Consider the following 15,361-nt stretch of genomic DNA (forward strand, 5'->3'; position numbering starts at 1 on the left):
TTGCAGACACATTAATAGTTTAGATAACATTCTAAAAGTTTAAAAGATCAAACTTGCAGGTGTACGCTGGAAGTAGTAACTTTCTCACTATGACAATTTAAATGGCTAAGAATTTGGAAAACATAGACAGTAATGGAATTTATTACATTGCTTGTATGGTAGATTTTTTGGACATTCACAGTTAATGTCAACGTTAGAAAATATAACAATGATATGAAGTTAACCTTTGTAAACTGTAAGGCAGGAATACTCATTAAGCGTAGAACGCTGCTATCTACTCTGTTCTTAATACACTTTAATAAATTTACTTGGGTTTTTTGAACTGTCTCTGAGGAAGAGAACTCATATTCGTTTTGGTATCTCCGGGCAAAGGTTACGGAGAGTGTTTATTTGCAGAAGGGATGTGGAGTCAGACACAGACAAAAAAAAAAAAAAAAGAAACTAACAGAAAATAAAGATTGACTGGGACAGCTTAGCTCCATAAGCTGTTTTAGTCTTTCCTTGTTTTAAGAATTTTTACAAGAATAAAAATATATGCATACAACTTGTTTCAGCAGTGGTAATTATGCAAGAATTTATTAGTGGAGCGTTGCAAAAATTGGGGTCGGAAATTTGCACGCTACATTATGCAAGGACATTATAAAACGCAATACTTCATACAAATACTTTTTGATACATTTATACATACCTTTTTCCCTTGTACCTTTATATACTTTGTAGCTTGAGAAAATAGTTAGAAATAATATAGTAACAGACGTTCACTACACAAAAAATGCGACCAGTTCTATGAGGCTACCTAAACTGAACACACAAGCTATGGAGACATATATTTTAGTATTACTTTTCAAAGATCCTGACTTCCTTTATATATTATACTGTAAACAATTACGGTCACATTTACTGACCGATTACCGACAATTCTGGCTGCCAACCGATTACCCTAAAATTTACAGTATTACTGTAAAATTTATGGTTATAGGCCACAGAAAGGTCGTATGTATGCCCTATTACCATAACTTTAATACTAATACCGTAAATTTTAGTTTACTCCGTTGGCAGCCAGAATTGATGGTAATCGGTCAATAAGTGTTACCGTAATTGTTTACAGTGTACCGTAGTACATTTTATTGTTTACAAAATCATTAACATCTTTCGTGCGTCTCAAACATAAATCAATCCAAGAGGCCTACAATTATTTGAACTTCCGTGAACATAAAAAAAAATCTAATCAACGAAGTACATATATAATAAAATAATAATTGGTAAAATATTGGTCTAATATTACAACACTATTTTCTTTAATGCTGTTCTTGCATCATCTGACAACGTTTTGCCACATTGTATTTACAAATTACTTGCTAAACACAAACTGTGACGCTTATGCAACGACTTTGCGAATATATCAATAATTGTATCTTCTTCATGCTTAGAGGCTATCTCTTGTTCTATTTTAAGTGCGGCTAACGCTGATGTTCTATCCTAACCAGACTTACAACTAAGATATGATTTGAACCTTTTATGCACGCTCAAAGAACACTCACAAGAAGCTGATGACACAGGTAGCGTCAAGACTATTTCCACCAAATTCGTAGTTGGAGGAAAATTGGCTTGGGCAGAGCAGCATGCAGGTCCGAGATATTTGTAATTTCTTTCTCCTTCATAAGAGATTCTACATATTTTTTTATAACTATGAATTCATGTTCAGGAAAATCTATTTCGAATTGCGTAGCAGACTCTTCCGTTGCCTCCTTCATCAAGAACAGTTTTGATTTAGGATGACACACTTGAATGCCACGAATTACAGATATATTTTCCTTACAGAATCGTCTGTCAAACTCGTTCGCAATGTTGTCAACCACTGGATATACTGTAGGAGTTCTGTACGAAAATTCGCTTCAGTATAATCTTGTGTTCTTTTATTCGGAATACTACCCGAAACCAAAAAATCTTTTATACTACTATTATCTCTCTTTTCTCTGCTTTTTGGTTGATTAAAACATTCTACGCCATTTTGTTTGACAAACTCCTATGCCTCAGTGTAGAGACGCAATGAATGTTCTAACAAGTAAATCTTACGTTTGGGTGAATCGAGTTGCTGACTGAGACACATATGAAAAAGTAGTACTAAATGTGGTCAGTATTTCAATGAAGTTGTAGGTGCGAAGCTCTAGGGGTTTAGGAGATACAGCTACCAGAACATCACATGGAAGTACAGAATAGTCTTCATACAGTTGGAGGTAAAAGCTCTGTAAGACCTCTTGTAACGACAAAAGGTGAATAACAAATATATGGGTACATATTAGGACTAGGGGAAAGTCATATAGTAAGGTTATACCTGACGGCGGCCATCTTGAAACCCGCCATTTTGAATTAAGGTTAAGTTTTTAAAATAGGAATAGGGTCATGGGATACATGATTTAAGGTGCAAATTTAATCAGAAGAACAATGGTGATGTTGATTTTGATTTACGCGCAATTGGTAAAGAATTACAGGGAAATTAAATATTGTTGCAGCGTATGTATTAGTCCTTTACCCCACCTTGTAAATTTTGTGTTAATGATAATAATTAAATAAAAAGCAGGTGGATAAATATTTGGTCTATGACAAGAGTTGCCTTGTTGGCGGCCATGTTCAAATCCGCCATTTTGAATCAGACAAAAGTTTTAAACAAAACGCTTAACAGTGACATCTTATTAATAGCAAATTTTACCATAACTCCATCGATATAACCATTTTTGCTTTATCATTAACCAGCACAAAATTAAATGGATCACTCCTTACGACTACTGTTTTGACGGAATTCTTAACGACAAATGTGTCAAGTGTAACTCGATTGCTTTTGTCATGTGTGCTCACTGTAAGCAGAGCATTTGTGCAAGTCATGCACTCTTTTCTGAACTACATATTCATTGTACTAATTGAGTACTTTTCTGGAAGAAAGACCCAAATTCAATTATGACTCAATTCCACTTTGGTCGTTTTTCCTTAAATTAGCAACTTGTTTATGTGATAACAAATGCTGGTTAATGATAAAGCAAAAATGGTTATACCGTTGGATTTATGGTAAAATTTGCTATTAATAAGGTGTCAATGTTATGCGTTTTGTTTAAAACTTTTGTCTGATTCAAAATGGCGGATTTGAACATGGCCGCCATCAAAGCAGCTCTTACCATAGACCTAATATTTATCCACCTGCTTTTTATTTAATTATTATCATTAACACAAAATTTACAAGGTGGAGTAAAGGACTAATACATATGCTGCAACAATATTTAATTTCCCTGTAACTTTTTACCAATAGCGTGTAAATCAAAATTGACGTCACCATTGTTCTTCTGATTAAATTTGCGCCTTAAATCATGTATCCCATGACCCTATTCCTATTTTAAAAACTTAACCTTAATTCAAAATGGCGGATTTCAAGATGGCCGCCGTCAGGTATACCCTTACTATATGACTTCCCCCTAGTCCTAATATGTACCCATATATTTGTTATTCACCTTTTGTCGTTACAAGAGGTCTTACAGAGCTTTTACCTCCAACTGTATGAAGACTATTCTGTACTTCCATGTGATGTTCTGGTAGCTGTATCTCCTAAACCCCTGGAGCTTCGCACCTACAACTTCACTGAAATACTGACCACATTTAGTACTACTTTCTCATATGTGTCTCAGTCAGCAACTCGATTCACCCAAACGTAAGGTTTACTTGTAAGTTCTTTTATGGCTTTAACAACCGAGCAAATAAGTAGCTGGGCGTTTGCTAGGGTATATCTTCTCCTTGTAGAAAATTATACAGGCCACTAGTAATTCCCAAAATCTTACTAAAAACAATCAAGCATGAAACAGTTGCAAATGATTTCAGTTTGTTCGCAATACCCTCAGCTTCAGTAGTCTTCTTAGCATCCTTTCCCTCTAATGCAAAGATTATAGCTCCATCATTCTTTTTATAGCATTCAATGAATGAACATGTGAAGCGCAACGAATGTCTAAAAGATCAGATATACTGAACTGCTCCCAACCTAACGCTATCTGAGCCTGCTCTTTCGTCTATGAGCTTTTACGACGTAGAAATAATTATGCAAAGTCTGCAATAAATCAAAAAATGTATTTACTTGTTCGAACGAACACACTTCTACAATAAATTTAACTGATGTGCATTGCAATGGATATGCAGTGCGAGGGGATGAGACTTTCGAAATTACTTTTGCACACCACCTATGTTGCCTCTCATAACGCTCGCCCCATCATAAGCTTGCCCAATGCATTTTGAGTCCTTATTAACACCTACCGGTACAGAAGCCAAAATTTCGATAATTGTTTTCGATAAGTATTCAGCATTTACCTCACGAAGTTTGACAAATTTCAAAAAATGCTCTACCGGTTTAGAATTTTTCACTATCTCACATAAACACTAAGTTGTTCAGAAACATTAATATCTCGCGTTTCATAGCCATAACGCTGAATTTTCTAGTGGCACTTACAATGACATTGATGATTTCCTCACCGCAGCACAAGATAACTTCATTTTGAATTTCTCGGGATAAATAATTGATATTCCGTGGCGCTGTATAATTCTTCAAACAAGAATCCAAACATCGTAATAACTCAAATGTTTGCAAGAAATTCCCTTTATTTAAACTGCTGTCATCTTCATCGTTGCCTCGGAAAGCCAATCCCTATCGACCCAAATGGATCACAATCACCACTATACGCTTTAAGCGCTCTCGACTGATAGTTTTTCTTCTCTAGATGTGTGGTTTTGCAGATTCAGGACATTTCCAGTTTCTTTGGACCTCTGAAAGGAGTCATTCACATGAATGTTTTGCTGTGAGATGCTAGCAACTTCTTATCAATACTGTCCGAATGAATATTTTCCTAAGCAGCAACACGCACCTTATCAGTTTCACTGAAGATACACACCAATTGCTTATCACTTTTTTCGTGTGAAATAAAATATCCTGATTTTATAAATCTCTCCATATTTAACTTAATTTCAAGAACACATGTATAGCAAACTTAATAGTGCGGATTCCACGTTCAGTAAGAAAATAGACTCTTTCCCGCTCACCCACAGTTGCCAGCGCCAGAATCAATCTACAGTCAATACCTTCTCGTAAAACAAAAGATACTATAAGATACTATGTTGCGAAACCCAGCAATGTGGGAGAAGTATTCTCCTAGCCTTTGAGTAGAATCAACTTTTCATTTTTTTTCTTAGTCGGTTATACAAAATGCATTCGTATAGCTTTTTAGCCTTAGTACTTCAAGGCGACTATAACGCTGGAAACACTCTAAGGGCTGGAAGAACCTCGCAATGTTAACGAAGGTGACGGTGTAAAAGTTATTACCGTTCACTTTTTATGTTTAAGAAATACCAATAAATGGATTTTTTTAAAAAAATCTTAGAAATATGAATAATTTCAGTTTACTATGGATAATTTTTTTCATTTATTGTCGGATAAAAACAATCTGTAACATATAATTTTAAATAAATATTTGGGGGGGCAAGCCAAGATTTGGGGAGGCCCATGCCTCCCCGGGCCCCCCTTAGCTACGTCCCTGCTATTCACTATTGTCCTTCTGCTGTTCTCCATTGTACACCTTTTCTATTTTTTTTCTAATAGCTTGTGTTGATCCTTTTAATTCTTTCTTTCTATTTTGTCTATCATAATTTCCCATAATTCATGTATTACAAGTACACTAGACCAAATTGGATTCCAGTGGATTTGTAATACTTGAATTATGGGAAAAGATGATAGACAAAATAGAAAGAAAGAATTAAAGGGATCAACACGAGCTGTTGGAGCAGGTATACTGTGGAAAACAGGAGATGGGCATAGCGAATAGAAAGTATAAGTGACAAACATCTAATTAAAAGTTTCGTGACAGATGTGCGTTGAGAAAGTGGGCGTGTCTTCCATTGAGATTGCATATAAGGTGTCAAAATTGGATATTTCTTTCATAATGTGTCTGAGGAAGGCTATGTTACATAGCCGAAGCTGTAACACAAATATATAATCTTAAAATATATATACTGCTTTGGTCATTTGGAGTTTTATTAGTAATCTTGAATTGTCCAAAGCTACAATGAATAATTTACAAGGCTTGAACATTTTCTCGCCTTTCAGCAAGTCTATGAAATTTTTCGACGAAAAGAACTGAAATTTTGTTCGAATGTTCGTCTTAAATAGTAACCTACCCTAGATTTCAGCTGCACGTTCATAAATTGTTACTTTTTTTAAAAAAATATATATATATATATATATATATATATATATATATATATATATATATATATATATTTTAATAGTGCTTAGGTAGCCAAATATTTTCGTATATTTTTTATAATGTTCTTACATGAACTTACCCTATCTTCACCAAATATGACATACAGGTACGGCTTGAAATGATAAGTGTCCATGTGACATATATTCCTCTGGAAGACTTCAGATATTTGGTTTCTGAATTATGAGTCATGAAATTTAATGTTTGGACTTACTAAAAATCTGGACAAAAAAAAACTAACTTTTGTTTAGTAAAACATCCTACATGGATCAAAGCTGTTCAATATTAATTTCATCCATTATAAACTAAATGATGACACGGTATTACTAATGCAGTGTCTACTAATAATAAAACTTCTGTTAAAATCAACTATTGATTTTTCAGCAGAAGGACAACTTAGTAGTTTATGGCATAAAATCAATGATGGCTGAATTTCAGCAAAAGGACAACTTAATAGTTTACGGAATATGAGTTGATATTGAGTTTAACGTCCCGTGTAGCAGCAAGGCTACATAAGACGCGGACCTACTGATTAAAGTGAAATCTCAACCACATGAACACCAGCCGTGAATCGAACCCGGATCTCCCACGCCAAAGGCGCGCAAGGAACCGCTTACCACGAAGGAACTCAGTTTATGGAATCTCAGTTACCAAAGGACGAAAGACAGAGCTGTATTAAGATCTATTCGTTTAGGTTTTCACAGATTAATACTGCTCGTACTTCAAGCATAAGGAGATGTTCCAATTTCAGTTTTAATATATTTATTACTGATTCGATTCAACAAAATGAGGAAACCTTTCATCTCGTTTAACATAATTACAATTTCATAATGATATTACAATTAAACATGTAGGTAAAGTACTATAATGGTCTACATGCTATTTTCTCATATTCGTGTAAAATTATGCTAAAGGACAGCGTTTATGCCTTTCAAAGATTGCGCTTGAAATTTCTTTTAAGCTCTGTTAACAAATGAAAGTCCTGCGGTGTTGCCATGTCTTTGTTTACCTTGTTAAAACAGAGAATTAGATGAGTATGTATATAGTCTATTGCCCGCTCATCTACTTACGCTTGATGTGTTTGCTTAATCACGTCCCTTTACTACCACACGGAACTTTACTGCATAGTCTTCGTTTCATTTGCCTAGCCCACACGCCATCGAATGTGTCCCTCGCTTTAATAGTATGTTAGTGCAGAATGACTTCTTGCATATGTGCGACGCATTACACCAGCGTCTCCCAACCGGTGTGCCGCGAGGAAATCGAAACAAAATTATTAATTCTATAGCAACCAAATTGCAAGACATAGGGAAAAATGTATTTTTGTATTTCACATTACTATGAATTTCCACCATGGAAAAAGTTAGTGAAATTGTAATATATTATTTTTACATCTATTAGGTCTACTGTGTAGTAGACAGTATTTCGGCTCGTACACATTTCCACGGTTAGCTGCTATGTTACGTTTCAATTGAGAGTCATACTAACACCGAGAAATGGAAGCACATGTACGGTACGCGTCAAGTGAACGTTCGTAGAACACTCATTCGCACGTGAATGACAGAACAACACTTTGTTCAACAGCTGTGTTTTGACCGACGCATCGCAAGCTGTGTGGTTGCAATAATATGCACCGGTTTTGGTTAAAACAGTGAAGTTAAAAGTACAAGACATTTGTTTGTTCGTTCATTATTTAGTGATCTTCGTTCTTAGTCAAAGATTGAATACAGTTTTCGAAAAAGAAAGCGTGTTTTTAACAATCTGAGTCCTATATTTCATTGCAATTGTTTTCAATTTTAAAATTAGAATAAAAAATAAGCATAATGAATTAGCATAGGGGAAAACCAGTGATCAAGTTTTCATCTCTGTGAGAAGATCAGTAATCACAGAAAAAAATACCATTGTATTTTATATTTGCAAATAATAATAATAATATCATATATGAGTGTGCCGCGAGAATTCAAGTTACACCTGTAGTGTGCTGCAAGTTGAAAAAGTTTGGGAAACGGCGCATTACACCAATGATTAGAGTTTTTTGTTTCGTCCTTGCAATGGAAAAATATTTCAAAGTATGTTTTAGCAATCGCAACTTATTAATCTAATCCCAGGATGCCGCAGTAATGTTTTCGTATGAACAATTGGTAAAACAAGTGAGAGTAGGTGGGCGCTTAGCATTTGCGCTTCGTATTTGGGTTCAGATCTAGAGCTCAGCAATATTGACCGGGTCAATGACTAACAGATAGACCCTCACCAATTTCCTTCTAAATTTTCCTTTCTCTTGCTGTATATAATCACTGCTTCACTAATCACTAAATTTCCGAAACAATGGAGTAAAGGATGTTTAACTTTTATTTTAAAAAATAGCATATTCTCCATTAACGTGAGGCTATCAATAAGATGGGGTATCACGAGTTTCGATTCTTAAGGGACAAAATGTTTACTTAAAACTGTTTACTCTGTTCACCAGTTCTCTGAAACTGATACACCTAGAAACAAAAGCTTAAGTATAAATTTTCTTTATGAACCCTAGTCTGAGAATAGGAAGAAATTTTCGAACTGTAACACTTTCCCGGAAAATGTGCTATAGAAACAGTTGGCTATAGAAACTCAAATTATGTGCAAACATTCTTATTAAAACCTAGGTTAATCTTAGGAAACACTATCTGTCAGGTTAAAAGGAAGCAGCGAATATTTTCTCAATATTTACCAAATATCTGAGATTGTTAGCTAGGAACCTGAAATTTTTGTATAAGTATTCTAGACTAAGGATAAGGCCGAAAAATGAAATGAAATCTTTGAGTTTTACCACGCGTATACCGGTTAGGCTAAAGAAGACGGTGATGATGAGAAATGAATGAAGTGGTGGAATGAAGAAAGTGGGAGGAAACGGGGGAACCCCGAGAAAACCCACGAGCACGGTGTTTCTCCACCACGAAGTCCACACGGCGCGAGCTGGGATCGAACCAGGGACCCCAAGCACGTAGGTGAACGGTCTACTACCACTGAGCCACCGCACCCCTAAGGATAAGACCGAGTTTACTAAATGTTACACCTATAAGTTGAAAGAGGACTAGTAATCTTTTTCGCAGTCATCAAATTTCCGAAATTGTTGGGTATACAAGCTTCATTTCTTTTTTTCTTTTATTATTTTTTTAATGTTTTCCGTGAACCTTAGGTTGGCAGAATACGGAATTTTACAAAATATAACTTCTCAAAAGAAAAATGAACGTTTGCAGATATTTTTCGTCGTTCATTATAAAATATCATACTATAAACTTAAAATTATGTACCGACGAGGAGCACAGTAGCCAACCCAGCAAACATTAACAGATTTGTACACAGCTCGCGTGGAGGAGCCTCCCTAGAGTCCGGACCTCGCTCCAAGCTTCGATGAAACACTTCGTGACAACGTGGCTGAAGACGCAAGGTCAGGATTTTTAACAGAAGGGAATCTTCAAATCTTCAAACTCATCCCACGATACGACAAGTGTTTCAATCGATATGGGGATCATGTTGAAAAATAACCCAACTGCTGTATTTACTATCTGTTGGCTGTATTAGTTGTATGAAGTAATATATATATATATATATATATATATATATATATATATATATATATATATATATATATATATATATATACGTTTCACTGCAGATCATTGTAACTTTACCTTCTAATCACTCCTCAGATGATGATGATGATGATGATGATGTTGATTATTATTATTATTATTATTATTATTATTATTATAATTATTATTATTATTATTAATGTTATTTGATAAAACAACCATGGTTTATTTTCATCTTGGGAATACTAGTCAAATTAAATTTAAGCAATGCAAGTAATATTTGTTTTTCAGAGACGAAGTGGAAGTCAATCCCAGAAACAACAGAAAGAAGAGCCATTGGATACTATAAAAAAGCAAGTGATGAAGCCAGCCATGGAGATTCAGAAACAAACTGGAATAGGGTTTGGTCGATGAATATACATGCAAGATATGTGCATGTATATATAGTAGTAAGTAAAAGTTATTAAATTGATTATTCTTTATTCTCTTTTAATGGAACAACTAAATAAATGATTAATTTCACGTTAAATGTGAGCAAATAGCGCAAAGACAGAGTTGGAGTGGGTCAGTGGTTTGTTTGTCAAGTGGGCTATGATTTGGGTGGGTCAGTGGGTTGTGGGTCAACAGGAAGTGACCTACTTTGACCTACCGACTCACTTTGCTCAGTGCATTGTATACAATATCTTCTGAATGCTAGTAAACCTGTCTACGTTTTACTTTCAAGGCCTCCATTTTTCTTTCTTTTTTTCATTTGTTTCTATTTACTTACCTGGGATGAGTATATACAGGGTGTTTCAAGACAACACCGATAACGTTTGGGAGGTGATTCCTGATACCAAGATAAGACAAAAAGTATAGACCAACTTGGGTGCACAAATGCTTCCTTTCGGAGTTACAGGCTGCCAAAAACGTGAATAAAAATTAACTTTAAAGGCCCATAGCTCCAAAACTATAGGGCCTACCGTAGTCGGGTCAAGACTTTACTAAGGAACTAATATATGCTCTATCCAAAAATACATCACAATCCTGCAGCACTTCCGGAATTATTTTATAGGGTAGTTAGTGAGTACTCCAGATTATATGCCCGTAACCAAACTGTCTGTACAAAAATTGTTGCGTGAGTACGTTAGGATTCTGAAACATGTATTTTTGGATAGAACACTTATTAGTTCCCAAGTAAAGTCTTGACCCGACTACGGTAGGTCCCATAGTTTTAAAGCTATGGACCTTTAAAAGTTCATTTTTTCATGTTTTCGGCAGCCTATAACTCCGAAAGGAAGCATTTGTGCACCCAGGTTGGTCTATACTTTTCGTCTTATTTTGGTGTCAGAAATCACCTCCCAAACGTTGTCGGTTTTGTTTTGAAACACCCTGTATAAGTGAAAAAAGAACTTGAGGTATTTTTCATATTGATACTTGTACCTGGTAATTGTAATAGGTTCTATACTCGCCGTCCCGTTGGTTTTGGCTTAATGTAAGCAGTCGCGGTCGCATTGTTTAAGCATATACCTAATACGAACAAATAGGGGTCTCAAAATTTTCTTGAGCCCAGGGGCGTAAAGTATCTGAACACAGCCTTGATGTTATCTGTTCATGTTAAAACGCTGTTTAATCTGTGAAGTTAAATAAAATAAATTCTACCTAAAACATAAGTCTGAAAAATATTATCAATTTTTTGTTTATCAACCGGTTTATTCAGACAAGAGAAAGACAGAAAGAAAGGGAGAAAAACTTAACTGAAATTACACCAAGTGCAGTTAAAATTTCCAACTTAAGTGTTTAAACTAAATTCAATACAGTGTCGTCTCATCAGGCTTTTACGATAGTTGGCACAATATATATAGAAGCAAAAACACTGGTCTCATTCCATGCAATGTGGGTTCATGGTGTACAAAAATCTTGTAAGTGTGTTTCCTCGAGGTTCTCCAGTTTACTCCCAAATTTTCATTCCACCAATTCTTTCATAATCATTCACCTCACTTCCAAAATCATCCTTTCCTTCATTATGAAGGATGTAACCGTGGGACATCAGACATGAAATGTCATTTCATTTTATTTATGTTAATGATAACGACCAACTTCTGTATTTTTCCGATGGAAGGGAAAATGCTTCATTGTTTAAATATAGATTTTTCCTTAATTTATGCCAAATTTCAATTTTTCTCTGTAATTGTAGAGCACATAAACAGAACGTTGTGAAGGTTTTGAAGGTTGAATCAGTCAGTCAGCCAGACAGTGCCAAAGTATGCAGTTTGCTGGAGCTCCATCAATTCTATCAAGTTCTAATATTAAAGTTAGAAATTGTTACTGAGTCATTTAACATGGAATTTATTTTACTATGTTGAATTTTTATTTTACTAACTTAAAGAAAAGATAAGAAATAGAGGTTACAAATGTGCCTCGAATTGATTCGTGAATATAGTGGTATATGACATTTTATCTATGTCTCTTCCCTTGGAGAGGACGCATTGGCTTTCTTCATCAGATTTTCTCCACTACTTGTAACCCAGGAACTACGTTTGTGTCAATATACAACATTTCCCAACATTTATTCAAGTAGAACTCCATACTTCACTGTCAAAGAGTCGTTGAATTTTGTGGCGTCTCACTTTCGCTGGATCATGATCAGCAACGACGCTACACGTGAGGTAATAGGGCTTGTGCTCCCCCTACATCCTGCTCCAGATACATATTGCTGTAGCCCAAGTATTATGATACAAAAACATTGTTTAAAAAAAGTAGCTGCTCTCCGAACAAAATTTCTCTGCCTGTCACTTGGCCCAAAAAACTAAAGATAGCGTCGTCATTTGTCATCATGGAACTCCATACCATACCTTATTTGAGAAGTTGCGGAGATGACGAACAGAACAGGTATTGAGTTGATTGTTAGTAGGACCAGACGGCGTGCGCAAGATCTAGTTTTCTGTACTAAGACTAGTTTTTGATAATTTGTCTTGTGTAGCTACTCTGCACATAGATGCATACACCCTAACGTACCACCGAATTAGACATACTTGACTGTTTGAACTTTTCGTACTGTTACATTCACATATACTTTGTCTCTAGTGCTCGCATTAGAGATATCAATAGATATTACCTGTGGCTGCAAAGCACAGTAGTCGTGACAAGCGGAATGGGAAAAGCATGGGACTTACACTATCCGACCGAGGATAGATTTTTGGTGCTCGACGAACGGGGCACTCCATTTCATAGATTGAGAATCAACCGGAGTTCTTGCGTACCACAATTACAAAACTGTGTCGAGATTATGCAAGAGCAGGGAAGACATCTGGGAACTGGTCACAGTACAAAGATCAGTGCGCCGTCAATGAACTTGGACTACACTGGCTGTCCTGTTTCACAAGAACCAACAGAGACCAGACCCTGTCGCAAATCACAGCCGTACGAAGTGTTAGTGTATGGACAGTTCAAAGCTTCCTGCATCGCCTTGGCTTCAGGAGCCGCAGACGAACCTGAATACTTCTGCTCACAGGCCGCCATCGGGCTGAGCACCTTGTATGGGCTCGAAGACATAGATATTGATCCATGCAACAGTGGAAACGTGTAGCCTGGAGCGATAAGTCTAACTTCCGGTTGCATCGCACCGATGAGAGAGTCCGAATCTGATGACAAAACACCAAGTCATGGATTGCACATGTCAGGTGGTACAGTCCAAGGTCATGGGAGGTTTACTATCGTCAGGGGGGATTTCATTGGGACCATTACTCATGAAACAGGAATTCTAGATGCCGAAGTATAGGAGAACATCCTGGGGAATCATGTAAACCTGTTCATGCCAATTGGACGGGCATTTTGTTCAGCCCACGAGTTTAGGCATACTTGAGTGGTTCGAGGAACATTCTACCGACCTCCAGTCAATTGAGTCTTTTGCCTACAGTACAGATTTAAGTCCAGTGGAACATTTATGGGATATAATGGAAAGAACTGTACGGAGCAGACAGTCCCCACCAGTGAACATTGGTCACCTGTAGGCCGCTGTGTAGGGCGCATGGCTTGCAATACTTTCAGACAACACGGTCAGAAGCTGTGGAGTTATTACTTCACTTTTTCGCTGCAGTTTTGAAGGACACAGGGGGAGATGCCATGGTACTAGGTAGCTATGCCTAATTCAGTGATAGGCCAATGTATTTATAAGCTGAACGCTTCACAAACTCTACTGCTAAATGTCACAATTTTAAATTTGTTCTGTTTTTTCAGGGTAGCTACCTCATATGGATGGCTTGATTTTGAATCTGATACGGAAGAGATTTTAGTTCTAATATATCGAATGGTGTAAGCGTTTGTTTTTGAATAGTACAAAAGTTTCTTTAGTGGAATTTTACATGTGTTCATAGTGGGAAGATATTATATATTGTAGAACACATTTTGAATTAATGTACATTTTAAGTTCTGTAATAACTAAAATGTAATGTTTTGTAATATTTTTCAAAACTAATTTTTTATTTACTTTAAAAATGTACAAGACGTAATAAATTTTGTTTTGCTAAAATTATCTAATACTTTATTTATTTAATTATTTTCTTTTTCTTATACTTTTCTTATATGTTTCTTGTAAAAAAAAAATAATAGTTTAATTTCTTTTAGAATTATTATAATAGAATTGAGTGACTATGGTATATGTAATCTAAATCTGTGCCATCAAAATATTCTTAACTTATATTCATAACTGAGTAACTCCGCATTCATATGAGTAAGTACCTTTACTCTTAGGCCTAATCAAATTGTATAAAGCCAAACATAATCATATATTTAGTTCCATATACATTCATTGTGAATTGCTTCCATATTTCCAAATATCAGTTACCATGTCAGAATTACAGCAACTAATACACACGTACATACGTATTATCTAATTTGATGTATCCCTGTATCCCCATAGCAGAAGATGCAGCGATCTGCGATGTAATCGCAGAAAATTTGCCACACCTGTGCAGAAAAATTGCCATAGCGGAAAAAAATAGCCAACAGAAAAGTATAAAAACATGCCTGCTAAAGTTGTAGTAACAGATTTCCGAGACAAATACTCTGTTGCAGTAGAGCTAATGATAGTTTGTTTGAGTATTACGTTGTCTGAGACCATATGTGAAAGCTGGGATTCAGTGGGTTACTAATGTGATGGAAAAAAGGCCAGTAGCAACGAATGAACTTATGTGATGATATTGGAACAACAGACCAGCTTACATACATTATCCTAAATGGACTCCCATCAGGATATATATATATATATATATATATATATATATATATATATATATATATATATATATAAACTAAGAAAATTCCTTAAAGCTGTTCTCATTACAAAATACGCTATATCATATCATAAATATTTTAAATCTGTTTCTTTTTGCAACACTCTAAAAAAAAAGGACCTTCACAGGTTGTAACTCGAACCGCTGAAAACTGTAGTGATACCGCAGAAAACTGTGGACCATGCTTCGTGTAATGATGTAATAAAAACATGATCTTGATTTTTTAAAT

The 15,361-nt window shown here is 35.6% G+C and overlaps 1 protein-coding gene across 1 annotated transcript in view; it reads left to right on the plus strand.

The window, feature by feature from the left end:
- LOC145691598 (uncharacterized) overlaps nt 1–14,366 on the plus strand; it is a 91,929-nt gene extending 77,563 nt beyond the window's left edge. Inside the window, exons 6-7 of the mRNA XM_081767001.1 lie at nt 10,151–10,308; nt 14,078–14,366. Of these exons, the coding sequence (XP_081623127.1) occupies nt 10,151–10,273 (123 nt within the window). The 3' untranslated portion in view covers nt 10,274–10,308; nt 14,078–14,366. The remainder of the gene's footprint in view (nt 1–10,150; nt 10,309–14,077) is intronic.
- Nucleotides 14,367–15,361: the final 995 nt, after the last annotated feature.

Source organism: Thermobia domestica, chromosome 8 (genome assembly GCF_964235325.1).
Source record: "Thermobia domestica chromosome 8, izTheDome1.hap1.1, whole genome shotgun sequence".
NCBI classification, from domain to species: Eukaryota; Metazoa; Arthropoda; class Insecta; order Zygentoma; family Lepismatidae; genus Thermobia; species Thermobia domestica.